The sequence below is a fragment of the Pleuronectes platessa genome, chromosome 8 (genome assembly GCF_947347685.1).
Source record: "Pleuronectes platessa chromosome 8, fPlePla1.1, whole genome shotgun sequence".
Lineage (NCBI taxonomy): Eukaryota > Metazoa > Chordata > Actinopteri > Pleuronectiformes > Pleuronectidae > Pleuronectes > Pleuronectes platessa.
The window spans coordinates 15,313,432-15,340,723 of NC_070633.1; the positions used below are offsets into that span (position 1 = coordinate 15,313,432).

The window sequence follows — 27,292 nt, forward strand, 5'->3', positions numbered from 1 at the left end:
TGGTTAAATCACATAAGTATTTCCTCAATTACCAAAGTCCTGTCTTTGTGCCTCTTGGTCATGCACACATTGTTGAGAAGCTACTGAGAGATTTCAAGCAGCAGAGAATGAGAGGGTGAATGGACGAGTTGGGCGCTCCAACTTTAAGAGGCTGTTTTATTTCATGTTTCAACTCCTCAAGTGCAAGAAAAATAGTTTGGAGCATAACTTTGACTTTGAAGAAACAAGTGTCCCTTTTTACTTCCCAAAAAGACAAGGGTTGGAAAGGCGAAGGATTTAGAGAGCCAAGCCCCCCCACGTCCAGCTCAGGAAACTCTGGGCCCTCTGCTCTTCCTCTGCGTTGAAGGCAGTAAATCACACTCGCTGCGCGGCGATGGACTTCACATGCACTCACGCGTCGTCCCTTTCTTCTCCCCCTCCGCCTCCTCCAATCTGCTCTCCTCTGTCAGAGTGATGTAGGGTCCCAAGAATGGGGAAACACCTTCCAAGGAGAAAACACACATGCACTTTCACAACACACAGACTTGCACACACACACACGCGCGCGCGCGCAGTTCCTCGGTGAATGGTGAGAGAACAGCACATGCTGCATGAGGCGAAAGCAACACTTCTCCAAACTGAAGGTAAGACGTGAACATTTATTTTTTTCAAATGAATTATAAAATCAGTGAGTGATTTCTCTCTTCATATGTAGATTTTGTTTGGATGATATAGGAAATACTGTCAGACTGATGTAAAATCAGACGATGCCCATAAAAGTTATCTCAACTACAGAAAAGTTTTATGCAACTGTCTTCCCGTGTGTGCAGCTTTTGCATTAGATAGTATCTTATTGTTCAAAGTTTATTTTTCTTAGCCAGCTTATCGTTTTCTTGGCTTCTTCTTTAGCCAAAAACCATCCCAATTTTTTTTTTTTTTACGTCAGTAATTCCCAGTGTGCTGAATCGGAGAAGAAGAGATGTAAACCCATGATCTCGCTCTGACGTCAGTGTCGGCTCACTGAGAAATAGAGCCAAATACTTTGGGGGGTAATTACATCTTATGGGGCTTTACTTTCCCTCAGCGCTGTAAACTTCTAAATGATTTCATCCTCCCCTGCAGACCGGCTCATTCACTCCGGAGGTTCCGCAGCTCGTGGGCACAGATGGAGGGCTGGGACAAAGGTGTTTGATTCTCAGGCTGAGGCAGAGTCACGTTCGTAAATAGGCGTCTTGCTGTCAACTGACGTAGAGCAGGAACACGTCAGTCACTAAAATCCAGTGATGTGAGTCTCTAAACCTTTGTTTGCTCATTGATCCACAGCAACATGTGTTGATATAATATTACTAAAGATTTATATATATTTATATATAAACTGAAGTAGTGATCACTCCCCTTAATACAAACTATAGGAATGGCCATAAATCACTGTTATTATTTGCTGTTGTTAGTTATATGTGTACCTTCTAAACAATCATATGTTAGACACTCTTTTTGTTTGCGTGTTGCATTTTATCTTACATAATGAAGTGACTTATGTTTGAGGTCAGAGTGGTCTTATGAACCACAGTATCAGACATGTAGCTTTGGGTTAAGTAGAGCTGTGTATGATTTACTGACATCAATCATGGATATAGAGCTTCCATAAACCCTTTATAAAATTGTGTTAAGCTTTTTTATCACTGTGACAAGAAGTATTTCATCATTATTTAGTAGATTTCTGGAACACATCATCAGTTTGACAAAGAATATTTAGACACAACTCGAAAAATGAGAAAAGCTGAAACAACAATGTTAAAACCCTCCCTGACATGTTTGAGCACACACAAATAATCTACAACTTTGAACTTTAATTTGTGTTGGATATTTCTATTTTCGTCAAAGAAACTCATTGAATCATATGCAATATTATTGATTTCAAAAGCTTTTTTCAACTGCTTTTTATTAGGGTTTATACATTATGCAAAACCCAGACGTCATGAAATAAGGATCAATTCCACCTCTGTTATTGTTCCCACATGGAGTAATTTAGGTCCATAAAACAAAACCCCAGAAAGGCAGTATGAACAAAATCACCCAAACTTACTACATACATCCTTTCTTATGTCCTTGACAGACTAAAGCTGTATTTAATGTATGTGATGGAAATGTGCCTTTCTAAATAAAAAGAGAATTTTAAAAGAAATAAGGATCATTTCCAAAGTTAAACTGCTGGATACACGATGATCTCAGTGCACGTGAACATCAATTATGTGTATGTTTCATATTATCAAAATGAAAACATCTACAGTTCTGCACAGCAAAGCTCGAACATCCAATAGGAAGAAACTGAGCCCATTTCTGATTGGACGGGGGTCTACAGTTTAGTTTTTCAGCTGTTAAATCAGAGCCTAACGTCACCGGGAACACGAACACAACCTGAGGGAGAGACGGGTTACAAATGTCTGATGTTTGCAGCTGTTATAGTTTTCTTTAGTTCCTGTCGTTGCTCAGTTTGGTGAGATTCCTTCGACTCACCTGCCGTACATGTAAAAGATAAGAATAGCTCATGAACATCTTCTTCCAGCCTCATGCTTCTTTTCAAACAGATCACCTCATGATTTATGCCCCCCCCCTCTGTTTAACTTCAGATAAGATCACAGCCCAGCTCTCTCTAAGCCCCTCGCTCAATATCTTAGTAAAATATCAAACTATGCCAGCTTAGGTTTAGACAGCGATAACTAATAATATGTGTCAGTGCAGAGAGAGACCGTCTTCACAAAGAGGAGCCAGCGGTCCATTAGGGCAGAATGCTAACAGTTTGTGTGACTCTGGGAAATCTCAGAACATTGTCATGTGGAGATGAGCAGAAAGACAAGCTCCTGTGTGTGTGTGTGTGTGTGTGTGTGTGTGTGTGTGTGTGTGTGTGTGTGTGTGTGTGTGTGTGTGTGTGTGTGTGTGTGTGTGTGTGTGTGTGTGTGTGTGTGTGTGTGTGTGTGTGTGTGTGTGTGTGTGTGTGTGTGTGTGTGTGTGTGTGTGTGTGTGTGTGATCTCTGTGTGTCCATCTGTCCTTCTATGTGTGTGTGTGTGTGTCTGTATGTAAGTGTCCATCTGTGTGTCTGTGTCTGCCTATGTCAAGGTATGCGTGTGTCCTGGTGTGTTTCTCTGTCTGTTTGTGTCTGTCTATCTCTCTGCCTCTGTCTGTCTGTCTGTCAGTCTGTTTCATCTGTGTGTGTGTGTGTGTGTGTCTGTTTTTGTGTGTGTCTGTCTGTGTTTAATCTATGTGTGTGTCTGTCTGTCTGTGTGTGTGTGACTGTCTGTTAGTTTCATCTGTGTGTGTCTGTCTGTGTGTTTCTTCTGTGTGTGTGTGTGTGTGTGTCTCAAAGGTAAACACGGTTCAAAGAAATTATTAGAAGCCAAATGAAGATAAGGGATAAACATGTTTTCGATTAATGTCAAGATGTATGTTTGGACTTCTGGCAGAGTCTAATCGTGTGTGCGGCGGCTGGCAGGGCAGCCTGGTGTGTGTCAGTCCCTCCCTGGTTATTATGACGAAGTCCCAACTATGTGAACTCTCATTTGTGAACGTGAACACTCAACAACTCTGCTCATAACCTATTAAAACAGAGAGGGAAGCGCAACTGTGCCAACGTGCGTGTACACTCAATCAAGTCGTCTGTGTTTTTTACTTTCATCTCAACTTGTTTTCATGAGAGCAGAGAAGAAAGAAATGGACCGATCCAACTCCTGAACCCAGAGGACGCGAGCGAAACCGGAGAAAAAGCAGAGGAAAGAAAAAGTCGAGGATTTCTCGGTCACCTGACTAGTGGAGCTTTAACATGGGATGAGCGGCTGAAGGTACTTTCTTTATCGTCTGCTCACTTATAACACGTTCTTTATCCCTTTTATCGCAAAAGCTGGCATAAAAGAAAACCCCAGAAAACATTTCAAAGTGAAGAATAGTCCCTTTCAATAATATAATATAAAAGCTGCATTTGGCTGTGATAACACTGGACGCTCTTTTCGACACACTGCACCTTTTGTTCGGGTTCGATCGCAGAGCTCAACTCTATCGGCATCTCACACAACTTCAGATTGACACAAAGGAAACAAACTGCTTTGTTTGCTTGAAATTTGTTTACCTGGTGGCTTTAAGGGTCGTTCAGTTCAGTTTAGACTTGATCTGTTCTACTCAGCCTGTAAAAGCAGTCACATGTCTCCTGTAGCTACACGTATATTATTTGTCTAATTTGTAAAGCCTAACTTCAGCTTCAGCCCTTTGAAACACAGCATTACACCTGTGGGACACTTTGGCCTTGGTAGCTCTATAGGTGGGTTGTGATCTGTACTCGAATCAGTCGTCACTCAACTTTGACAGATTATACAACACTCGAAATCTCCACGTCTCCTGATTCTATCTGGATCCTCATATCACCAAAGTAACTGCTGACACAGAATTGAATCAGATTTGAGGTCACGACACAATATTTTCTTCATAAAAGACACAACTACAGGCTTTACATTCCCATTGAGGCAAGAAAATGTATTATTTGACAATTTTTGTGCTTCAGTAACTTTTGGTTTAGTATCTCTGATTCTCACCCTGACTGGCATCAGAAGGTTTATAGAATAGAAACCTGATTATCTTTAATACATTCTGTTGAGGCCTGTGCACTGACGTTGAACAGTCTGGTTACAGGTTAAGAGTCAGGGAGGAAAGCTACAGTCCTTGTTCTGTGCAGAATTCATTCACTGAATGACTGATACATGTTCATGGTTAACCACTTGATTCGATAAACTCAGCTTTGTCTCAACTGACCCTGTATTATCAATTATCTTGTTGTATTGTTACTGTTTTTAAGGCTATGTGATGTCAGATCATTCCTAATCTTTACTAACTAATTAACAGTGTTGTGCAAGTTCACTACTCTCATGAACAAGTTCAAAGTTCAGTTCATACAAGTAAACATGAATAGTTCACGTTCATAGTTCACCATTTAAATTCTGAACTAGTTCATATTTCAGTTCATTTCATAGTTTTAAGATGGACAGTGAGAATGAAAGACTTAACTTGTTAAAGAAAACCTTATCCATCACTACCCCTTGCCTTTACTGTCGGAATGTTTATCAGACAGTGTGTAAAAATCCCTCAGATAATAATGAGGTGCATCGGATCTCGGATGTAGTTGCTGAGTCTGCGTCTCTGCTTTCTCTTGCCATCTGTATATGAGACCGAGAGCTGTTGTGTTGCAGGTATGGCCTGCCCCTTTAAGGAAAGTTTGTAGTGTGTGACGTAGTGCACCAGGGTATTGTGGGAAAATACGCTAAAAGTGTGTTTATAAGAAGAAGTGACGGAGCACCTAGAGGTGATGCGAGTGTTGCTCCTGCTGCATATCCGAGAAATAAAGTGGCCGCATTCCAAGTAAAGAAACATTTCCTCCTCCTTCTTCACGGAGCGGTCCGGACGGCTGGTTACCGGCCAGACAGCGAGCCAAGATAACTTGTGACAGGGGCGGCTCCTGGTACAGGCGACATAGGAGACTGATTTATCATGACGTGACACATGCCATGTAAAACAATACATTAACGTCACACCATCATCCTCTAACCCCGGGACGCACCGGAGGTAGAAGCGCTGTGAAAAGCGCTCCGCCTCCTTTCCTCTCCCATGGTAAATTCTTTGGCTGTTCGCACCGGCAGCGTAGTGCCGGGAAGAACCAGGAAGCGCCGCAGCCACACACACAAGCACATAATCTCCTGTGGGGGGGGGGGGGGGGTGGCTACCATATATATATATAAACACAAGAAGCGTGTCGTGTTCGCTGGACTTTAATAAAGTTACACATAAAGAGAGAAGTTTCCTGTCGTCTATACGCGAGGACGCTACAATATGAACGTGTTCACCGTTCAAATTCATTATTTGTCATTGAGTTGCGTTCAGTTCATCGTTCTCATAAAAGTGAACGTGTTCAATGAGCGCGTTCTTTTGCGTTCGTTCATGCACAACACTGCTAATTAATCACATTATATAAGATCCTCTCAGCCAATACTATGGACAGGAATAAAAATTGCAGGAACTTATAATTTTTTCATAGTCCTTACAATAAAAATTGCAATATTACAGATGACAACATTATTATTTGAACCTATTCTTTAACGATGTTTATCCCAAACTAATCACACTGTATTCTCTGAACAGATTGTACAGTTCAAATTGTTATTTTGATGTTATTTTACACCAAAGTAGCACTTTTCCTCTCAGCTACTGTTTATTTGCATAATCCCCGTCAAACACTGACGCACAGATTTATAAATAAATGTTAATATCTGTCAGCCTTCCAGGAACTCTCGTTACCTGTTTACATGTTTCTATGCTCACACACACAGTAAAGGAACTTCCTGTTTATGGCCAGCTGTGCCCCACTGTATCCTGACTGAGAGTCCGACCAGATCCTGGCATCTGAGCTCTGACCTCTAACCCTGGAGGGCCGGGGGGGCCGGCGTGGAGAAAATGCGGTACACCACCCTCTTGGCCCTGCTGACTGGGGTCATGCTGTACCTCGGGATGGGAGCACTGGTTTTCAGCACCCTGGAGGCCCCCAAGGAGAGCTCGTCATACGAAGACCTGCTCAGAACCAAGCAAACCTTCCTGGATAATAACTCCTGTGTGACCGAGCTGGACTTCCACAAGCTGGTGAAGGTATCAACTCGTCACATAATTCATTATTTTATAAATACAAACTTTACTCTTATCTGGAAAAAAATTTGCAAGACACAAGATGCATGTCCATTTAAAGGCACACTACACAAAAATAGACATCTAACTAGTACAATAAGAACAATAACTAACTTTTTTAGTATAGCACCTTCAAAATAGTTCCAAGGTGCTTTACAGGTTAAAAGTGAAAAATTGAAGGTTAACATTATGAAACAGTTAATTATGTTAAATATTAAATCATATATTATATTAAAGTGACATCATATTACTTTGAACTAAATAACTTCCATCCCTCCCCTGCAGGGAGTGGTGTCTGCAGTGGACGCAGGCCTGGACGTGAGCAGACTGTCCGGTAACTTCACCAGCCGCTGGGACGGACCCTCCGCCTTCTTCTTCTGTGGCACCATCATCACCACCATAGGTAGGTGCCTTCACCTCCCCTCAGGACAAACTTGTAAGATCCTCCTACTATAAAATGCCTCACCTCTGTAGTAAAGATTAAATACCTGATATGCTGTGGAAATGATTAACAGGAAAACAATTTTCCACAGTGAGCTTCTGTAATATTCAGCATTTCTGCGCTCGGGCCCCGGGGCCACGTTCACAAAGGATCTTTTCTTCAGTCTCGTTTTCTTCAAACGATGGAAAATTTATTTATTTCAGTTTGTGACGATTTAACGGCATGCTGCTGGGAAATGCCATCAGAGCTGCAAACAGTATTTTTCCACAGTGAACTCGTACAAATTATAATCTCCAGTGTTTCCCATTGTAGATGAGCTGACTTGATATTTATCAATTTGACTTGCATTTTAAAAAATGCTTTTGTTTATTTTGGTCTCTTATTCATCTCTGACGTTTAGTTTTTCCTGATTCTTCCAAGAGCTTCTTTTTGTGTTTTGTGAATGAGGCTTTGGTTTGTCGACAGTTTCATTGACTCAGGACCGTATGAATAATGCTGACGAAGTGTAAATGTGTTCTGAAAAACTGCTGATTGGACATTTAATAACACTAACGTGTCAATGCAGCAAAAACTGGGCCAGTATTAAAGAATATATGAATGGAACATACATTTTGATCCACTGAGGACTGCCTCTCAGTAAACTACATTATATGTATATTTTCTAGTAGTTATGTACTATTTCTTATTTTTGTCTCTTTAATTTACTGGTTAGCACTGTCTCCTCACAGTAAGAAGGTTCCCAGTTCAAATCCTGGTTAAGCCGGGTTCTTTCTGTTCTCCATAGGTGTGTGTGGGATTTCTCTGTGTATTCCAGCTTCCTCCCACAGTCCAAACACATGCAGGTTGTGGTTAGGATAATTAGACTGTAAATTGAATATGATCATAGTTTGTCTCTGTATGCTGGCTCTGCTGATCCTCTGGCAACCTGTCCAACCACCACTCCCACAATGTCAGCTGGGATCGCCTCCAGCTCCCTGTGACCCTCAAGTGATAAATAGATACTGGATGGATGGATCTTTAATATTAGGCATCTAATGAACTGGACCCTCATATTTGTATGAATTCAAGACCCCGACCCCTCCTGTTTGTCCTAAGGAGATAGATATTTACTTATATAATTAGCTAAAGGTCAGTGTTGTTGTTTTTGTTACAGGCTTTGGGAACCTGTCCCCTCGGACGTGGTATGGGCAGCTGTTCTGCGTGTGCTACGCCCTGGTGGGAATCCCCATGTTTGGCATCCTGCTGGCTGGAGTTAGCGATCACATGGGCACCGTGCTGCGCAGAGCTGTGGCCAAGATTGAAACCCTCTTTCTGGTGAGATTGGTCTGTCCTGCCCCGAACTCCAAATCCCATTAGGATTTATACTCATCTGATTCACAGCTTTGCACCTTTGTTCTTTTATCGCTGTCTCAGCTCTCAAAAATGTCATTCATTTATGGTCATCAGAATTAAAAGTCTTCCATCTAATTCCCTGTTAAACTGGAGTTGTTAATTTTTAAATCTAATGATTTAGTTGTTTCATATAATCCAGGTCTTTACCTTGTCTTCTTTTTTTATCATTTTGAAATTAGTGACTATCACGACAGACTCAATTAATCATTATTCCCTCTGCCTCTTGTATTTTCCATTTTCTTTCTCTACCATAGAAACGTATGGTAAGGCCGACCACCGTGCGTGTGATCTCTGCGGTTCTCTCCATCCTGATTGGTTGTCTGATCTTCCTCGCCGTGCCGACGGTCGTGTTTCAGAGGGTGGAGGACTGGTCCTTTCTGGAGTCTCTCTACTTTGTCGTCATCACTCTCACCACTGTCGGCTTCGGAGACTACGTACCAGGTACTGACAGAATAGCAAGGGGATTCTGGCTTTTGGACTGCTATGGTCAAAAACTGTATTCAGTTTTTCAATGTGAGTTTGGCTTAAATGGTAAATGGTCTGTATTTATATAGCACTTTTCTAGTCTTGATGACCACTCGGAGCGATTTAGCAACCCGTCTCAAATGTGTTGAGAGCCACTGGTGTAGTGGGGAGAGCTACTGACCTCTTCATTAAGGTCTACAGCCTCAAACTGAAACTGCATCCCTGACCCAATTGTGGGGATATCACAGACAGCCAAGGTGCAATGATAGCCCCCTGGTGGTTGGCTGTAGTATAGATCATAAACCCTGCCTCCTGCACGTTAGTAGATGGGACATGGACTATATCAAAAAAGTCAAAATACACGTAAAAAAAAAATATATGGTTTTAATTATGTATTTGATGCGATAGAAACGGGGGTAAAAGAAACGAATGATAGAAGAGACTGACTCAGGAGATGTTACTGTATAAACACCACACCACACCACATTCAATCCCACCGTCTCTGTGTCCAGGTGGTGGTCGTGAGGACGGCTTGTTCTTCAAGCCTTTGGTGTGGTTGTGGATAGTTTTTGGTCTCGCCTACTTTGCCTCCATCCTCACCATGATCGGCAACTGGTTGAGGGTGCTGTCGAAGAAGACTCGCGCTGAGGTAAGAGATGTATGGTGCAGGAATCTCTACCACTAGAGGATGAGTTGCACTTTTTTTATTCTGCTGATCCCGCGTCTCTCCCTTGCTCAGATGGAGGAGTTGAGAGCCCATGCCACAGACTGGACCCAGAACATCCAGAACATGTCCATGGACTTCCGCATTCCAAACCCTCTGGAGTTCAACGACCCCTTCCTCCTGCAGCGGCGGCGCTGGAAACGCAGTGAGCGCCGTCGCGTCCGTCGGGGAGCTGAGGGCACTCTGGGATACTGGGCTGAAGTGGGATCTCAGAATGGATACCTGCCGAACCGCTGGGGCGCTCTCTCCAATTCCATGAGCCAGCTGGAGGCCCATTCGTCTATCGAGAGGGCGGTGGTGGCGAAGTCCAGGCCACGGATCAGTGCTGTTGGAGGGGGAACAGTCCCAAGAGCAGGGCCTGGGCTGAGGGTCGACCCCACTGTGGGTCTGCACGTGGAGCGAAGGTCGTTTCCTCACCTGCTGGCCCGCTCGTTTTCCGTCCCGATGGCCATCTCCACCTCAAAGCTGAACGCGGCAGCTGCAGCCATGCAGGGAGAATCTCTGTCTGGATCGGAGTCACCATATGACTCCAGATCAGACGGCTCCTCGGCCTCTTCGTCCTTCCTGGCGCTCCACCAGTTCCAGCCCTGCTGCACCATCAGCACCATGGAGAAGGGAGGAGCGAGAGCCGCAGACATGGACGCAGTACAAGAGAAATACAAACGGCTTCCAGCAGAGAAATGGGGATCTGTAGCAAACATTACCTACAAACAGACACATACCCCAGCCTTTCGCCCACGCTCCTCCCCTCCTCCCCCCATTTTACCTCATTATCCGCCATCAATTATCCTTCCCTCCCCTCCCCTCAACACAGCCTCCTCGGCCAGTTGCCAGCTACTGGATTTTTTCGGGGAGAACCTAGCATACATCGACGAGTCCTCAGACACGCTGAGCGACCGCGCCCAGCCGGAGGCAAAGAAGAAACGGCCGCGGAAGCCCAAGAGGAGGAGCATGAGGAGGCAGCTGCCACACAGGTGGAGCCCCCTGCCGGTGAGGAAGCCCAACAGTGACATGCAGCCACCATCAAATCCCCCTACACCACCCCCAGACTCTTCTCTGTCAGACCTGCCCTCGTCGAAGCAGCAGACAGATTCCGCCCCTGCACTCTGACCACCACAGCCACAACATGACATGACAACACAGAGCCACAAACAACAAACCTGACACTCAAGCAACATGCAAACCATATCCACATCTCACTTCACAAGTCAACAAGTGACCCCTGCTATTTGTGTTTGACCTCGCAAAGTCAGCCCAGGAACTTTGCTTTGTTACCTTGTGATTTGACAAAGCTCAATAGATATTTGCTCAGGACAGAAATCTCCACAATAGATGAATTATGGCTGTTTTCCTCCACAGAGAAACTCCAGGTTTTTCCTCAAAAAATTATCTAAAAAGACAAATGGGCCTTTTAGAATGAGGGAATAATATTTGACTTTAAAACCAACCACACCTGCCTTAAATAGTTGGCCGGGAGTTCTCGAGGTTTCAGGAGGCAATGAGTCACATCATGATCCAGACATCATTACACATAATTATCCTCTAAGTTGATCTGACCCCCAGGCGCTGAGCTCACTCGATGCTGCTCAGACAGATTCTTCACTAAGTGTCAGATTTAAGGTGGATTTGTGAGGCTCACATTTGACGAGGGACTATCAGCCTTAAATTCAGTGCAGGGTTTTACAGCTGAGGTGGAGGCCACTTCCACCAACATCAAAAATGACGTCACGGAATTTCAAATTATAAGGGAAAATGAACAGAGGAAAGATTTTACACGGCAGGTGCCATAATGCTGTTTAGGCCACCATCTACTAACGAAGATAATCACAAGTTCTTCATGGTGTCTTTTCACCTCAAATTAAAAACCATTCCTGTGGTAAAACCTGTGGTGGGTGGAGGAAATGAACCACAACAACCGTACGTCAGAGTTCACGCTCAAACCGTCAACCAAGTCCTGACCCATTAAAGCCCTCAATCTTAAAACTGTCCAAAAGTTTTAAGGATAAAATGGACGACAAACAACTTCTCTTAAACGTTATTTAATCTGCTGGTTCATGAAATGACTCTTGAATGTTTTTCATTGTTCAGTTTGTGTCCACCGCTTTGTGTTCGAATGTTTGTGCTGCTTTACACCATGACAAGCATCTTTGTGTGTTCGCCTCAGATAGAAGTGGTCAGAGAGATACTCGAGCAAAGTTATTTCTAATGTTGTGGTGTTTACCAACTGTGCCATCGAGTGCCCTTCGACTTGAAGTGCTATTGGTCGTTGGCTGAACTCTGTGAGCTGCCTCGTATTCTCCTCCAGCGACACATTAAAGTGATTATTGATGATCAGATCTCTATTAACACACACACTGTTATTTGACACTAACATGACTTGTCTGTGCAGATGCCTTTAGGATTTTTTTTGTATTATTGTGACAGAATGGAGCTTTATTTTCTTATTTTTTTACTTCTTACTTGTTCCAGTGCACGTTGATGACACATCACACCTCCAGCCAATGGCTTTACACTGTTCGTCTGATCAAATGGTCACAGCTCATCGCACATGTCAGGCTCGTAAACATAGATGTAAACAGTTCGGGTTTCGAGGACTTAAGACAATAAAAGCGATCTAATTTTTTACGGGGCTGGTTTGTTGGACTTCAGGGATGCACACAAAGACTTACAGTGAATGTAATCAAAAACTTAAAGTTGAAAAAGTGTGAATATACTACTTACTATTTCTAAACTGTATCGGAGTGTGTTCATGCTGGAAAATGACAAAATTCTGAATACTCAAAATAGTTAATATTATAAATATAAATAAAGAGTTCTTGGAAAACAAATAAAGTGGAAAGACCTGTTGCTTTCTCTTCAATTGACATATCTCTTGTAGTATATATTGTAGAACCTGTGCAAGAGTAACATTTAGTTTACTGTGCTACTACCAGGGTGTCTGCAGGGTCTTAAAGCGTTTTACAAAAGAGTTAAATTTAATGATTAGAATTCTAGGCTTTCAAAAGTCTTAAATAAGTTTTAGGCAGGTCTTAGTTGTGTTAATGTTCATTTAACACTACTTCCATCATGCTTTACAATATTGTTTGGATGGCATACATAGTTTGTTATGTCTGTGTGTTGTTCTTTCTCAATGATACAGCACACCTTTTTTTTTATTTGCACAATGTAATAAAAAAAACAATAACTCTGGATACCTGCTGTTTCTGACTGTAGTTTGAGTTATTCTCCACTGGGGTACTTCACCTTATCTGCAATATGGAGAAGCGTCAGTCATTCTGGGGCTATTCCTTCAGATCTGTTGTACTTAGATAGATCTTAAATTTCCTCCATTATGGTCTTAAAAAGCTTTATTTTAACTTGTTTAAACCAACAGAAACTCTGTGGCATACAGTGTTGCAGAATAAGTGTGTTGTCCTCTGTCCCCTGGAGGAGCAGTGGATGTGAAATGACCTGAACCCTGAAAATCCTGAAGGAACTCGTCTCTGTGGATGTGGGATCACTTCCTGCTTACTCAGGACCAGGAGCTACGACACCAGGCTCTTGTGGCAGCGCGTCGTCTGCTTAAGCCAAAATAAGTAACACACTGTATCCACACACACATTCAGGCTCCCATATATTTTGTAATTTGTTGACAGTGGACTGGAAGGAGAAAGATATTCACATACACTGCTGACCATCATGTTCATTATGAGTCTGACTCCTGACCTGTGAACGAGGTTTTTCCTCTTGCTCTGTTTTTCTTTATATGCAATAAAAAGGAAAGTGGGGAGACAGGATGTTTAAATTGCGTCTCACTGGTGACTCAAGTTTTCATCAGTCTCAGACTAAATATGAGGCATTAAACTCTAAACTTATATCTCCGATAGAGGGCACTGTTTGTTTTACCTGAACCCTTCATCTAAACATTTAAATAATCATAATACATTTTCCTGAAAGTAAATCCCAGTTGTTAAATGTAAATTATAAGTATTTTCTTTTCATGCAATTTTATCCCTCTAGTTCCTCACTGGATATAAATATTGTTCTCCACAAAATGAATTTGATTCCTTAAGTTATCAGGACACCAGTAAAAAGACATTAAAAAACAACATATTGAAAAAACATTAACATCTATTATATTGAACAAATCTTTTGTTTCCTTTTAGAGGACACAAGTTTCAACCTGTAGGAAAGTAGTTAGTAGATTTATCTACTTTATTTACTATTACTACTAACTAGATTTGGGTTATACATTAATTGGTTGGTGTGAACTTTACAAAGGGGACATTTGGCTGGATATACAGGAATCTGTCATTTTATTAGGTACACATAGACAGTCTAATATTATTGATTTGCTTGAAAGTATTATAATGTTCAGTTTTTGTTGACACTGTCATAGTGGTTTTAATTTAACTTAATTATTTGTTTATAGTTAATAATTAGTGAAGTGATCATTCAATCAGAGGTGCTTCTATTAATCCGCTCCTCTTGTGTTTAACCCCTTCTCACCCCTGTGTGTGGGACCAGAGGTTAGAACCTCTTCTCAATATATAGTATTCAAGTAAAAAACACCTTTAACTGTGACCTCAGTAACCAGCAGCTACCAGAGTTTACACATTTCAGACAATGTCGACAAACATTGAGTATAATACTGTTCGTAAACGTTAATTAAAATGTAATAGATTACAGAGGATTTTTTTAATTCATTGGTAATTTTAATGTAGAACTAGGTTTGACCCTAATCCCAAAACATCAGTCTGACACGAATCAATTACAGGGAAGGGATCGCAGGATGTCGCCCTCATCTGTTTAACAACGGAACAGCCAGGCCTCTGCTCTGCTCTCCAGATGAACTGCCTGGAGGATATGGCTTCAATAAGGCTGTGGGCCCAGATCAGTATCTTCTGTTTACTGGTAAAGAAGAAGTAAAAAGGAGATGCTGCTGGTTTCTGGTTTTTGTGCCCCAAGAGCAGAATTTCAATGTAACTTAGAAAACCGAGGAATGATTTCAATCTGGCTGATTCGGCCGGATCCAGGAGGTGCATGTGGGAGAGAATTGTTTTTTTACAACCTTAATCAAAGGCTCTATTTTACAACACGAGTGAGGGGCGTGTGTCAGGAACAAGAGTCATAAATCATAATGTATTTTTCTATGGCCATACAAGCCGGATCTGTGTGTGAGTGAGCGGGGGTCGACATCCACAGCAGCCTCCCCTCCCAAGGACAGTGGGACCCAGTATGAGACAGAGCAGGGCGCTGTGCTGTGGGATAAGTACAGGTTGGATATAGCAAGGGGTAGTTAAGTGGAAAAGACTAACAGATGCTGGGGCAAGTTTACTCAGGGGGGAGGGAGCCTCACCACAGCTCATGCACTAGCACTCTGACACAATCACATGCACGCACACATACACACACATACACACACACACACACAAACACACACACAGCATTCTCACTGTGGTTTAGAATTTTTTTTTTTACAGAAATGGCTGGAGAACAGTTTGTATCTCTTTAAGCTATTTTAACAGCAGAAGCAGCTCTGATATAAAAACCTGTCTCCCCTCAGTTCAGACAGACGTACCATTAGCAACGACTGAAGTCAGGTATTAAAGATATTAAAGGTTCAGTTCACCAAAATTAATGAGGAAAAAAATAACACCTGTAGGGGCAAAACATTGTTAGTTGGTTTCATTTACATTTATATTTACATATCCATGTATTTAATATTTAACACAATGAAGGTGAACAGGTTTTTATCTGGGGTCCACAACCATTTCTTGAAGTCCTTTTTATGTTTTCATTCAAATTATTGTTTTAAGTGACTGAATTGGCCAAACAAGTCATTAATTAGTCTCTGAAATGAACGGAGGTAAGTGTGTGTGTGTGTGTGTGTGTGTGTTTGTGTCTCCTGTTTTTATTATTTAATGCACGAGGCAGAGATGGGACCTGTTGAAACAAATGCCCGTGACCTAAAAGCTCTGCTCCTCAGAGGAAAACTAAATAATCAGATCCTTTATCCAAGTAAAAGTAACCTATACGAATTCAAGAACGTAGAAAATACTGAATCCTAGAGAAGTAAAAGTATAAAGGTAGTGGCAGGTAATTGTACTTATAAGTGCAATACATTAATTTCATCTGCGGCCAATGTGGTTTTAAGATTTGAATTAAAGCCAGTTACCTGTTTTAATAGTGCAGCTGATCAAGTTAAAGATATTGGCGTACCGTAATTTTTTTACCATTTGCATATATACTTAGAATATATATTATCATTATTATTGATAGATGTATCATGGAGTGAAAGTAAATGGTCAGTTATTGTAAGTTTTTGGCACGGTCTCTGTTATTTTTCTGTTTGATAAAAATAATGTTAAAAAGAAGTTCAAATTCAATCTTACAAACTCTTAATAAGATATGAACAGTGATAATTCCACAATAATATATTATTGAAAGATTTAATCCGCATCACGGAATTATATTATGATTCAAATACAGTTTGATAGTTTAAAATGCATCATATTTTGAGCTCATAACTCAAAAGTGTGTTTTATTATATAAAATGTTCCTTAAAATAACCAGTAACTATAGCTGTTAAAGGAAACATATAGAGCGGTATAAAGGAGAATCATGTGTAGTAAAAGTATAAAGTGGCATAAAATGAAAATACTCTTTGTAACTTTCACACATTATGGGAGTAAATAAACTTTTATTGTGCACCACTGCTGCTTCCTGTTGACCAATTAGTTTTACACAAGACTCAAGAGCATTATCACGTCTAAACCACGACCATGACACATACCACAGTCAAATAAAAGCTGCTGTTTAAATCCTCAGCTGCTTCATAGTGTTGTGAATTCCACCAGTGAGACTTTACTGCAGAAGCACTGTTGCTATGGTGACGGACCATTTAAGGGCCCGGTTGATCCAGATTATAAAAACTCCACTTTGTGTTTCTTCACCCTCAATCGTCGGTCATGTCATTTTGTTTGTTGTGTTAACATCACTGTGAAATTCCTGGAGTCTCTGCAGAAACATGATTTGAATATCTAACTCTAACACTTTTCATTGAAACTGTTACAAGAATGTATTAAAAATAATCCCATTTACCTCCACTGAATATGAAACAAACCATAATTATGTTATTAGAGTTAAATGAGAAAATGTGTTACCTAACCCTTTAACGCACTTTGAGTATTTAACTTTGTTGTTATTTCGATATTTGAGACGTTCACGTTACTTTAACAAGCACTTGGCAGCCAATCAGAACCCAGTATTTTATGTGGCTGCGCAATCATTTGACTAATTGCATGAAAACCACAGAGTCTGTTAATAGATCCACAACTGGATGCCCTTTTGATGACCAAGTATTAGTCAGACTGGGCTGCTTCCTTTTCAGCTCAAACTTCACTATCCACACACACACACACACATATGTGTATCTCTATATAGTTGTGAAATTTCTCATTGACATAAAGCATTCCCTAGCCCCTTACCCTAACCCTAATTATCACAACTAAATGCCTAACCCTAACCTAAACCGAATTCTAACCCTAACCCTAAAACCAAGTCTTAACCTTCAAAAAGCCAATTTAATTTGTGAGGAACAGCCAAAATGTCCTCACAACGTGAAAATGTCCTCAGAATGATGGTATAGGACCAAACTTGGCCTTCATACCTATAGATAGATATCCCCCCCCCCCACACACACACAGAGAGTTGTGTTCTTTATTTAATTGCTCTGACTTACTCTAAGCGTTACTACTTGCCTAAACCTAACCCTTACCCTGAATCTTAACCCAAATTTAAAGTTTAACCTCAGCCTCAACTTAAAAACATACATTCACCTATAAAGGAAGACAAGTCCCCATAATGTGTGATAACAGATGTAGGTCCACACAACATGAGAAATACCTGAACCAAACACACGCTTTTATTTGTCTTCTATCTTAGTGAGGACACTCATTGACAGAATGCATTCCCTATACCCCTACAGTAACCTTTGCAACGAAATGCCTAACCCTGACTAAGTAATATCAGTTCTAACAAAGTCATATCTCTCAAACAGCTCTTTGAAAAGTGAGGACCACCCAAAATGTCCTCACTCTGTAAGGTCTATTCTCAACATGGTCCTCACAAAGATATTCGTGCAAGCATACACACACACACACACACACACACAAACACACACTCCTCAAGATCTAAAATACATACAACACAATACACAATAAAATACAGGGGATATTTTCTGAGCTATCGCGCATGACCTCACCAGCCACAAGCACGCGCACACTTAGATACACTCAGACACATACAGACACACACATCTTGTACACACACGCACACAAACCACTTGCATACCAGAGGCCCTATTTTTAAAATGAGCCCTGGGGATGTTTTTTATTTTCAGCATTTAGACATTCTATCAAAAGTGGTCGATGTGGATACTTGGGTGTGTGCCTGTGTTTTTGTGTGTGTGTGTGTGTGTGTGTGTGTTTATCAGAGAGATTGATGATAAACATAGGTATGACAGAATATAATCATAGCATAAGAACAGCTATGAGTCAACAGCTTTTTACAATAAGATAATAAACATACATTGAGAAAATGAGCAGAGTGTGTGATTACAGAATTTTTGAGCCCGACCCAAACAGTTACAAATTTGCTAAGGCTGCAAAATACCACCTTCCAAACTTGTAGCCATTCCAAATGCAGCCCTATCATCCCACGTCTCATTTTCAAAGCCTCTATTTCTCTGTCTCTCCTCCCACCACAAATCCCAGAACCTCGAGCAGCAGCAGCAAGAGAGAGAGAGGGAGTGAGAGACAGAGGAGATGAGGGGAGCATTTAAATGTAGCGTTCCGTGAGTGGTCGGCTCGGTGTCTGGAAACCTTTCACATCCTGTTTACGCCGGGCAGATTTCAGCCCGGGACCGCAGAGGGCTGGCAGGGCCTCTGCCTGGACACAGCTCCTCTCTCTCTTTTCTATCTGCTGCCTGCCTCCCTCGCCTAAAGATCTCCGTCTGCAAAAACCTTTCCACGACGCCTCCTCCCAATCAACACCTTGAAACCTAAAGCAAACAAGCACATGTCTGGCTGCCCACGGCCGCAGCAACACAACCGAGGTGAAATCAAAATCCTGATAAAAAGGTTCTTTCTTATGCAGCAGCAAATGTAGCCAAATCACACAACAGCCTGTTTTTGATGTCCAAATACAGATTTAATAGAGTTATGTGTCATATTTACAGTGTCCTATATCAGATGGAAAGTTCCAGAAAATGAAGTAAAATGATCTGATACGTTCTCAAGCCTGAAAAGAAATGGAGAAAAAAATCCAGGTATTTGGAAAAAGTCTGCTAAAGTCTATCAAACTAGATTAATGAACACAGGATCCATCCGTCTGTCCTCGTCTGTTATTTCCCCCCGAGCGAAGCAGTTTGTTGATGTTTTTTTTAGTCCAGTAATCATTCCTCTCCTGTCTGCCCCCCCTGACCTCTATCTCCGAGCTCTCCTCCCTCAGCGGCACTTGCAGGACCTGACGACCATGTTGGAGAGTTGCTCAACACGAGGTGTGCGGCCGATGAAGTACATGATGGTGAGCGGCTCCAGGTCCTGAGGGACGCAGCAGGGCGAGGCGGAGGCCTCAGGGTTCAGCTTGTTGTACAGGGGCAGGATCTGAGCAGGGGACAGAGACATGAAGGAGACTTAAAAGACCTGGACACATGTTTTTCACTTCATAATACAACTGTTGTGTTTTCACCATTGTCTGTTTGTGAGCAGGATCACGCAAAAACTACTGGATGAATTACTGCAAAGCTTGGTGAAGGGATGTGTTATGGGTCAGGGAGGAACACATTCAATTTTGGTTCAAATCTAAAGCAGGATGTAAATCCAGGACTTTTCTTATCACTCTCTTTAAGATTGTGAGATAGGATAGACTCTTTCTTATTTTTTTTTCAATTTTACTGTTTTCTCAGAGAATACTTCATGGATCTTAATGGTAAAATAATGCATGTTTCTGGGAATTCTTTTTTGAAAGTAGACACCGGCCTTGGTGGAGCGTTTTCCTGTGACAGTTTTGCATGTGATTGTGTTTTCGTGCTAAGCCAGGCTAACCAGCTGCTGGTGGTTCAGCCTCATATTCACTTTATAGATGTGAGAGTTGTTGTTGATCCTGTTATTTAACTCAGACAGTAAATAAACCTGCCTCCTAAGATGACTCTGTCTTTGATCAAACCGCACAAACACAGTCCTGAGTTGAACTCTCCAGTGTGTACATATTTCTTTTTCACATACTTAACATCGGAGTCAGTAAAAGTCACAGTGACCTTTTTGCAGCAAACTGAAGTGTCAAATAAATATGAATAAACCCGAAGTGATTACAGGCCAATAAGCTACAAGACAAAAGGCCATGTTGGGTAACCCTATATGTTCTGCTGCAGGAGTCTGCGAGGTGACCGCCCACTTGACGGCAGGGTTAACCATGGTGTTTCGCTACAAAAAACAATAACTATGAAGCTCTTTTTAGGGAAAATGTTTAAGATGCCACAGTCTAGGATTCTGTACATTACAGCCTAGACTTCAGTTTGGTCCAAACCGCAGTATTTTCACCACAGAGCTTGAGAAGCTACGTCGATTATTCTGATGTTTCAGGAGTTGTTTTTGTTTGACCTGGAGCATGTGTTTGTGACTGATCAGACATTTGTAATGTTTGATTGTGTCTCTGTCACTGTGCATCCAAATTATTAAACAAAATATAATTGTACACATGTGTTTTTGCTTGTTAGTTTCGTTCATTCATATATTTTTGTGATGTTGTGTTTCTCGGTTGAGAGCATAAACTAAATGAACCGCTGTTCTCAAACCAAACCAAGCATAAGAACATATTTGTGCCTGGGCCCAGTCGTAAAGTACAGGGCTGGATATGGTCTGAATAAGAGTTTTGACACTAAAACTTTTAAAGGAATGGTTCAACATTCTGAGAAAATCCTTGTTTGTTTCCCTCCTACAAAAACAGGTTGTGGTATCAGGGAGCGCTGTTTACTGAAGCTATTTCTCGGGCAGACACAGGAAGACAAACATGATATATTCATGATTAATGTGTTAATTAGTATATTTAGTGATAAAATAAGCGTCAAACTGCGGCTTTAAACATTTTTTTTTCTTTAAAGCACCTTTCTCCATTTAATAAAAGAAAAGAAAATGTTAAATGAGCCAGAAGAAAATTAATAAACCAAATTAGTAATTAGGCATTAAGTGCTATGAACTTGTTTCGATACTGGTTACGACAGACACGTTCAGGTTATGATAAGTTATGAAGGCCCACTCACCATGTTGTAGTGGTTGTTGGCACTCCAGAGGTAAGGACAGTTGCCGGCACAGAAGTTGGCTTTGTAACCTTTGGGCTCATGGATCCACTTCCAGTTGAGGTCACGCCTGAAGTCGATGTAGAGCGAGCGCAAGCAGCAGCCCTGGTCTGAGCCACTGAGACACACACAGACAGACACACAAACACATTTCAGCTCCCATCCTGCTCTTCAACGTCTGGGGCAAGGGCCCAAAGTTGGGTCATGGGAAAATGACCGTGGGTCACCATTGAAGAAGCAGCCAACACAAGGTAATGAGGGTTCAGGGTTGCCAGAGTTTTCCCCTGCAGCGTGAGGTAGTCTCATGAAAACACTGCATGCCTGCTGGCCTGCAGTCTAAACATAGGGTCAGCATTGTTACTGCTGCCACAAATCCACCGACTACACAACAACTAGATCTCAACTAGAACTACGAATCTTGGAAACAGTGTCAGTGCTGTCAGTCATAACCACACACATGGCGGCCTACCGGGAGCAGGTTGTGGTCTCTGTGGCGGCCGCCCTCTTCTTGCGGTTCTTCTTGGTCGGGTTGTCGACTCTGTCACTGGGCAGCAGGGTGAGGATGAGGTGTGGCGTCTTGGAGCTGAAATCCGCCTGACCTTTGACCTGACCGGGTTTTCTGAACTGGCGAAGCTGCTCGTCATCAACACCTGCGGAAAAGAGGGCCCAGTGGTGGAGCGTTACAGATCACATCTATTTAACACTACCACTCCATCACATCTCAGAGATAATGTGTCTTTACTTCCAGGTATTTGATACATTTCGTGACGATTTCCACTGTGTATTGAGATTAATAATACAAACAGATCCAATAGATAAACCCTGAGGAGTCACATGATACTGACCAAGAGAGGAAATAAGGAAAGATAGTGACTGTACTACTCAATAACCTTATGTCAGATATTCTATCATCTTTATCGTGAAGTAATGGATAATTATCTCTCAGCAGGATTACAAAAACTATTCACATGAAACGTTCTCAGACAACATCAATCATTAGTTTAACTGATTCATGCAAACTGTGACAAGGCTGATTGATTGGGAGGCACTGCATTAATACCATGGTTTGTATTTTGGAATTCCTGTGGTTTGCATATTTTGAATGCCAGAAAAAAGAAGCAGTCCGTATGCAGTTATACCCACAAACTCACACATTCACCACCAAATAACATTTTGATAATATAATTCAATGCATACAGATAGAAACATATCCATGATGTTCCTTCCGAGTCCAGGAGCAATGGTCTGACTACTTGCACCTGGTTTCCTGGTTCCTCTGAGCTCAAAACAAGCTCTTGCTTGTGTCACTTTATGAAAAATGTCATGTTAAAAAAAAACTGACTTGGCTCAGCTGAGTGTCGATAGGAAAGTGCCATAATTTGGGGCCTAAATGAAGTAAGGCAGACAGTCTGGTATTCAGTAGTGTCACAGTGTGTAAAAGAGCAGTTTCTCGATGATTCCTTGTCTGCGAGTGACTCAGGATCCCTCGAGGCGTCTTCCAGAGGAGTGTGCACTTTACCTTCTCATTCTGTGACCTGCAGGGTTATTACTGTGCAGATAAATCTTCTACAAGTGCTTTTAATGCCCAAACAAAGCCATTTACAACCGAACCTGTTAAAGACACATTTCTCATCATCATGGCGCCTATGGGTGAGACTGTTGAACTGTGGTTTAACTTCTGTCTGATCGATACTGTACTTCATCAGACTTTTGGCTCACTGCCTGTCGTCTTTATTGATTTATTTGTTTTTTGTCTTGGTCAGTTTAACGTCTGATCTTTGTTGACCAGACATCTGGAGACACACAACCTCTTCAGACAGGAAAGACTCAAATCTCAGGTCTTCCCCCTGATGTGAAACAGCTTCTCAAAGAAACACAGGGAACACGCTCTCCCCGTTAAGCTAAAAATATAAGTGCACTTTAAGATTTATTTTCGCTGGGGGGTAATCTGAGCCACAGAAAACCACTCTAATCATCTATTACACATTTATAGTAAACCCAGATCTTTCTTTTCTTATTCCCAAATATTTTGTATGTATAATACTGGAGGAGGATGCATATTTTTTTTTATGTTAGGGGCTAATGTGGCTCAGGAGGTAGAGCGGGTCATCCACTTACCGGCGGGTCAGCGGTTTGAAGTGTGCGGTTGAAGTGTGATAGAGAAAAGGCTGCACATACATGTATGAATGTGTGTTTGTGAAAGGGTGAATGCCACAATTGTACTATAAAGTGGGTGGAGTGGTCATTAAAACTAGAAAAACCCTATATAAATGCATTGACCATTTTACCAAATCCAAACAAGAGATGGACCAAATGCATTGGCATGACACAGAAATAAAAAGAATATACATATGTTTGTTAGCTTGCAACAAACCTGCAAACAGGGCCTCCAGCTCCTCACTCTTGTTGGGAACGATGTTGTTGGTGGACGGGACGAAGGTGCAGCAGGGACAGTGGACGCCCAGCTTCAGGCCCAGATTGTTCTCTGAAGCAAGAAGAAGAATAGACACGATGATGAAGTATACAACCATAGCTTCTATAGATCGTTGGGGGAAACAGAAGCCTGGTGCTGAGGCTGACCTGTGTCTGATAACCAGTCCTTAATGGTCTCTGTGACGTCCACAGAGATCCAGGATCCCTTGGCCCTGGGCTGAACGGTGCGGGAGTCGATGTAACGTTGAGTGGAGGTGCTGTCCTCATCGGGCTTCAGCAGCTGACACAGAAAACATAAGAGACAGTGATGGAGCTGATGTATAGAACATCGTCTCTTCCTCCTGACAGGAGGATTTTATAGACCACATGAAAGGCATAGATCACAAAATTGTGTCATTATAAAAGCCCATAATAACCTGCAGAGCGTTAATCAAACATCTCAATAATGTGATTTGTTGTCCTGGGGCCAACATTTTTCTCTGAGAGGTTTAAAATATCTCCTTGAAGCCGACATGTAAATTCAGCTTCACTGACAAAGATTTATTATCGTAAAAGTCTTGTTGGCTTGAAGGCGAAAATCAAAAAGATAATTTTAAATTGGATCACGCACAGGAACGTTATTTTTCATAGAGATGAAAAAGAAGTGTGCAGGATTTTCTCAGTGGTTTCACACATAAATAATTACAGTATACATACATACTCCTATACAGTATACACTTGGCACTTTTGTTTTTACACCTGATTCTTCTGAGTGATTTAGTGTCTGCTCCATTAGAAAAAAAGGTGTTTATTTGGTTGTGAAAGCTTAAAAAAATGTTCTGTCTCTCACTGATATTCCTGCTGGTGCCTCATGGTCGTGCTCTATGACGACAAGCTGCTCTTTACCTGATAGATCTCCACTCTCTGCTCTGAGGCCCGGGCCTGCGGGTTGGGAGCTCTGAAGATCCTGAACTCAGCGATAACCAGGGTGCTGTTGGTCAGGTCGACTCCACTCACGTCGAAGTGCACGACTCTGTGGTGGGGGTTGGGTGCGTCCGGCTGCACTGCGTCTGTACGGGGGGAGAAGAACACACACGGATGACTGAAGCTCCAACAACATCACGCAAATTCTAAAACACTATCGTATTGGAGCTGCTGGTTAAACCAGAGCTGTTGGACTGATGCATTGTCTCAGACTTAATTGCTGCTGATGAGCGTCTCCAAACTAAATGATATGTTTAAGCCTCGTGAGGAAATGTGTCTGGTCTTAAGTTTAAGTGTTTTACTGTAAGAAACATCAGTCATGTATTTATGTGCTGAATTTAGAGGTTGAACTGTTGATGGACGTGGGCGGGGTCTTGATAGCTTAACTTCTCCACCCGTCACTCATCGTTCCAAACACCACTACTTCTGTTGGAGACGCAGCTCCACTATCAATCTTGTCTGAGCAGGCGATGACAACCACTGTTTCTGTTGATATATTGTATATGAAAATACTGTGATTACATAAACGTCTAAATATCTGGTACTTTATTTATAATTACTATTTTTAAATGAGATTATATAGTTTTTACACCACTAGTTTGACTTTTTTTCAGTTTCCCTATTTAGAATTCATTAGCAGCAAATAAACATCACATACATGCATGTTTATAACACACATAAGTGTAGTTGTACAGATTTCAGTGTCAACAACTGCAACGCTTGGGACACATAAATAATTAAATAATTAATAAAATGTCCATATAGTTGCTTACCATCAAATTACAACATGTTAAGGTCAGGTATCGAAATAAGCTGCATTTAAATGCTAAATATTGTGGATTCATAGCAACTGTCAGGAATCTACCAAGTTTGACTTTTTTTACAAATCAGTTTCTTTGCTAATACTCGTAATATGAGGGAGATTTTGAACACAGTTTGAAACAAATACTGTAAATATCTAATGACACATTTAATTAAGAACATTCTGTCACCACTGAACACAGCTGCTGGAGGTGAAGTCTATGACTAATTCATCTCACTTTATTGTTGACATGTTATTTACTAAAATAAAAAGGGATCACTACCATAATAATGTCTTACCTTTCAAAAAGAAGGGAAACCATGCAGTGGTTTCATTTTAAAGGTTGTGAACATTACTTTATCATTTCACTTGGATCATTTCTACAGGTTACCAGGTTCATTTCGTGGCCTGGAGGCCCCCTGGCCACACACACACACACACACACACACACACCCACACGCACGCACGCACACACACCCAGACCCACAGGGACTCACTTGTGTCAGTAGCATGTGGAGGCTTCATGTCGATCCTCTGAACCTCTTTGGCGTAATAATCCTCCTCGCTGCTCTCGCGCTCGCACGTGGACTCGGCCAGACGCGCACGCTCCTTGAGCAGCTCCCGCGTGCTGTTGTACAGCAGCATGACCTCCGGTGGCACCGGGCGCGGCGGCGGCTGCTCGTCGTCGTCGTCCGGCGGGCTGCGGATGCGGAGCTTGCTGAGGATCTGTCCGCGCACGGCCTGGATGCGCCGCGACTTCTGCGCGTCCAGGTTTATGGTCTGACACGTGTTGAGTCCGTCCACCGGCGACACACCGGAGAACCGGAGCAGCAGCAGCAGCGCAAGGCGGGGGAGCCACATGGTGGAGGGTGGAGGAGACGAGGGTCTCTGGTGGGGTCAAACTGAGCGGAGCCTCAAAGCCAAACACGAAGTGAAGTGTGCGTAAAATGATTTAACATTTACACCTGAGGGTTAAACCAATGAACCCGAAGCCAAGTATCCAACTGTAACAGCGTGTCCCGGTCAAACCAACTAAAACCACATCATTTATTCTGCTGAAGTCATTTTATAACAATGTCCAATCACGGGACCGTCTATTTTAACTCCAGACGCACAAAGACGCATGGTCATGTATTATTTAGACTCATTTAATTGAACAGATCTAGAGGGAAATGTCTTTATAAAACCACTACTTGAAGATATATCTATCTATCTATAAAACTCAACTCAACAACCAAACTCCACTGTAACAACCTCGGATTGAGAGAAATCTGTCTGACGCTCCAGCTCCAGTCTGGTGCGCTCCAAGGCTCCGGTGCGCCTCCGTGCGCGCGCAGTTTCCTCGGGTAAAGGTGAAGATATTTGAACTCTGTCTGTCCGATAAGTCTTTATCCGTCTCCGTCGTCCATCCTCGGATAACTCAAAACAGCTTTACGGAGAAAAGGGTCATCGCAGGAGCTCAGCCCATGACGCACAGCCCGAAAACAGAAGAACCGGAGCTGCTCACTTCATCCGAGGCTGCGTTTACCTCCACAACGCCCATCTGTGCACGGAGCACCGCACTGGTCCATGCCCGCTCCCAAAAAATCTAGTTACAGCCTTCTGCAAGACCAAGTGAGATCCTCCCATCCCTTCATATAGGTAAACACGGAGCAGCCTGCAGTCATAGGAAAAAAAAGTTGATTTATGTAGGAGAGACCATGGTGGGTCTGTGAATCCCCCTCAGATAAACATAAAAACACGGGAAAGGTCAGACGACATAAAAATAAATGACGCAGAAAAACGTATGAAAGAAGACCTTGTGCTGTATATTAAAAAAAAGGTGAAAAGTCGAGAAAACTTTAGAGTAATTTATACATCCCGGGTTTAAATGAGCTCCAGTGTGAAGTCTGCTGTGCTGAAGACACTGAGAGCTGCTGTGTGATGCGACTCCATTATTCTGCAGATCCTGTCTGGGAGAAAAAGCACAGAGCTCCAGACAGAGGGAGTCTGGGAGGGAGGGACTGGATGCAGAGAGAGGTGGTGGTGGTGGAGGAGGA

General features: G+C 42.2%; 2 protein-coding genes across 3 annotated transcripts; one reads left to right on the forward strand and one right to left on the reverse strand.

The window, feature by feature from the left end:
* The first annotated feature begins 134 nt into the window (after window positions 1–134).
* kcnk4a (potassium channel, subfamily K, member 4a) lies at window positions 135–12,448 on the forward strand. Of its 2 annotated transcripts, none has more exons than XM_053429492.1 (9): window positions 135–623; window positions 1,102–1,264; window positions 3,678–3,816; window positions 6,372–6,658; window positions 6,980–7,097; window positions 8,290–8,450; window positions 8,783–8,969; window positions 9,506–9,642; window positions 9,733–12,448. In XM_053429492.1, exons 4-9 carry the CDS (start codon window positions 6,470–6,472, stop codon window positions 10,825–10,827), a joined length of 1,887 nt encoding a protein of 628 aa, XP_053285467.1. In that variant the 5' UTR covers window positions 135–623; window positions 1,102–1,264; window positions 3,678–3,816; window positions 6,372–6,469; the 3' UTR covers window positions 10,828–12,448. The 2 variants fall into 2 exon arrangements, with proteins under 2 accessions (XP_053285467.1, XP_053285466.1); XM_053429491.1 differs by having other exon boundaries at window positions 137–623; window positions 6,346–6,658.
* Window positions 12,449–16,673: 4,225 nt separating this feature from the next.
* Window positions 16,674–27,231, reverse strand: tgfb5 (transforming growth factor, beta 5). Its single transcript, XM_053428927.1, has 7 exons — window positions 25,751–27,231; window positions 24,374–24,537; window positions 23,636–23,768; window positions 23,430–23,540; window positions 21,525–21,705; window positions 21,020–21,173; window positions 16,674–19,364 (listed from the first exon to the last, which is right to left on the reverse strand). The coding sequence occupies exons 1-7, from the start codon at window positions 26,112–26,114 to the stop codon at window positions 19,206–19,208; spliced, it is 1,266 nt and encodes a 421-aa protein (XP_053284902.1). The 5' UTR covers window positions 26,115–27,231; the 3' UTR covers window positions 16,674–19,205.
* Window positions 27,232–27,292: the final 61 nt, after the last annotated feature.